The sequence below is a fragment of the Humulus lupulus genome, chromosome X (assembly GCF_963169125.1).
Source record: "Humulus lupulus chromosome X, drHumLupu1.1, whole genome shotgun sequence".
NCBI lineage: Eukaryota > Viridiplantae > Streptophyta > Magnoliopsida > Rosales > Cannabaceae > Humulus > Humulus lupulus.
The window spans coordinates 134,765,152-134,767,636 of record NC_084802.1 but is presented as its reverse complement, the minus strand read 5'-3'; the positions used below and the strand labels follow the sequence as shown (position 1 = coordinate 134,767,636).

The 2,485-nt window shown below is 33.6% G+C and overlaps 1 protein-coding gene across 1 annotated transcript; it reads left to right on the top strand.

Moving 5' to 3' along the window:
- Positions 1-932: 932 nt before the first annotated feature.
- On the top strand, positions 933-1,831 carry LOC133805382 (uncharacterized). Its single transcript, XM_062243555.1, has 2 exons — positions 933-1,040; positions 1,204-1,831. Exons 1-2 carry the CDS (start codon positions 953-955, stop codon positions 1,596-1,598), a joined length of 483 nt encoding a protein of 160 aa, XP_062099539.1. The 5' UTR covers positions 933-952; the 3' UTR covers positions 1,599-1,831.
- The last annotated feature ends 654 nt before the right edge of the window (positions 1,832-2,485 follow it).

The window sequence follows — 2,485 nt, the reverse complement described above, 5'->3', positions numbered from 1 at the left end:
GCAACACCATCACCTTATCCGTGGTTGATTCCACCGTCGTCGCAGCCGCTGTATCCCTTCATGTATGGAGCAAGATCGTCCACATTACCTCCCTAATATCACTGGATGATGCCGCCGTTGCAACCACCACAACCACAGCAATAAGACAATATGGAGGACGAGGCAGCTGATTTAGGAGACTAGGTTTATATTATTGTTAGTTATTGTTACATTATATTAACAATATGGATATTTGTTATCTTAATGTATTAACAATATGGATAATTATTATCTTAATGAACTAATATTAATATTTAAAATAATATTTTCATTTTTAATATATCTGTTTTTAATGATTTAAATTTTAATTAATTATTTTATTTTATTATTTCTTATAAATAAAATGGTATTAGAGGAGACAGTGGCATATCATGGGCAACACATCGACTACAAGTTATGCCACATGTGAAAACATTTGGGGCGATATCTCATGGTATTAGGGGTTACACTGTCGCCCCTAATAATAAAGTATCAGGGGCGACTAGTGACATATCAGGGGCGACATATCGACCAAAGTTATGTCACATGTGAAAATAGTTGGGACAACATCCCAATTTTTAGGGGCGACGTAGTCGCCTCTGATATTGGAATATTAGAGGCAACCCATTAGTCGTCCCTAATATACACTATTAGGCGCATTTTATTATGAGCGACATATTAGAGACCATTTTTATGGTTATTAGAGGCGACATGAGTCGCCTCTAGAACTTATTTTTGTTGTAGTGAAAAGGAAAGTTGATAATGGTAAAATTTTTAGTTCTTTCCTTTCTCTTATCTTTTTTCTTCTATCTAACTCTCTTGGCAAATTTTAATTTATTTTTCTTCTTAGTCTGTTTCCTTTTTCATGTCTTTTTTAGTTTTCTCTATTGCCATTTCCCAACCAGTTGCTGCAGGACCGGTTATCATTGGGGAAATGGATCTCTCTTCAATGATTTCTTCTAAGGATGGAACCAAGTATTTGGATGACCTTCCTCGTTCTGTAGTGTCCTATGATCACTGCGGTATTTATCTTTATTTTTCTCCCTTCTTTTATTTCCTTTCTTTCTTTTCTATTCTTTTTCTGAATCCAATCTTTTCTTTCTCTTACTTCTGGTATTTTTATTTTGGTTGTTTCCCTTTTGGTTTTTTCTGGTGTTCATCCCAATCAAATTATATATATACCAGTAAGCAATATGGAGATAGGTCTCATTCCAGCATTATTGACACAGGGTCCGACTGAAATTTTAGTAGCTTCTCCTTCTATTTCATCTGGGCAAATTAGTTCTGTTATCCCATTAAGCGCTTTGCAATGCAGTACAATGTCCAATCTGTCTTCTAAGGATAAAGATCAGATTTTGGAGGACTCTACTCCTTTCTCCATAAAGCCTACAGATTCTACCATAGTTAATGTTGTGGGTGTTGAGCTTAATAAAAACTCTAAGGGCAAAGGTAAGATAAAGGAGGAATCTCTGTCAACTGGTTTTTCTTCAAAAGCTTGTCCAGTGACAACTGCCATAAGTGGAGGAAAACGATCCAAAGCTAATGAGGATAATCCCTATGCCAAGAAATACAAAAAATGAGCTCTTAAGCACTGCTGGTTGTTTACATTATTTGGTATTCCCTTATGTAGCTATGTTTATTCCTGTCCTTACCTTATTGTCTTATAGTTCTTGATGAATGTTCTTTTCCTACTTTGATTTTTATAATTAGTATTGTATGTAATTTGGCACATTCTTATGTAATTAGTAATGGTTAGTTGTATCATTATCAAGGCTTTCGGTCTTTTAACGTTAAGTTTGATTGTTCATAAATGATTTTTCCTATTGGACTGCCTTAGGTCGATTACAAAATCTTCATTAGTTATGACTCAACAATAATTACTTAGCAGCTCTGATTATAGCACAGATCCTTTTTTGTTTTCTCTGTACCCGACTATAACATTAAATAAATCATCAGCTTTTCTATATAACTGAATTACAGTTTTTTGTGGCAAAACTGAAGTACGGTACCAAGTGAATTTTTACAAAAATACTACCTACTCCTAAATACGGTCTCACATGTGAAGGACTTCTCCCACGCTAATCACCCTCGACAGCCAACGAAGATCAATAGAAAACTCCATGCACGTCGGTGATGAAGTTTTGGAAAACAACAACAATTCAACCCACAGTAAGATCTGGGTGAAAAACTGAAAAACAATTTCATTAAAATACTACAAATTAAACAAGCAAATAACGAGAACCAAACATTTAATTTCAAAAAATTGAATTATCAAAACCTTCTAGATACCTTCTATTTTATAAGTTTTATTTGTAGATACTTTGGTTGCTATCTAATTGTTTTGTAAAACATTGACTTGAAATTCTCGGAAATATAATGAGAATATGGAGGTCATTTTGAAATTTTTATTTATGAAAACATTAATATTGTGTTGTGTTTACGTCACAAATAATAGATAAATAAAATT

Excerpts from the sequence above, each read along its gene's own strand:
- LOC133805382 (XM_062243555.1), top strand. The coding sequence starts at position 953 with ATGGATCTCTCTTCAATGATTTCTTCTAAGGATGGAACCAAGTATTTG. Across the intron at positions 1,041-1,203 it reads AGTGTCCTATGATCACTGCG|TAAGCAATATGGAGATAGGT; the intron begins GTATTTATCTTT and ends TATATATACCAG.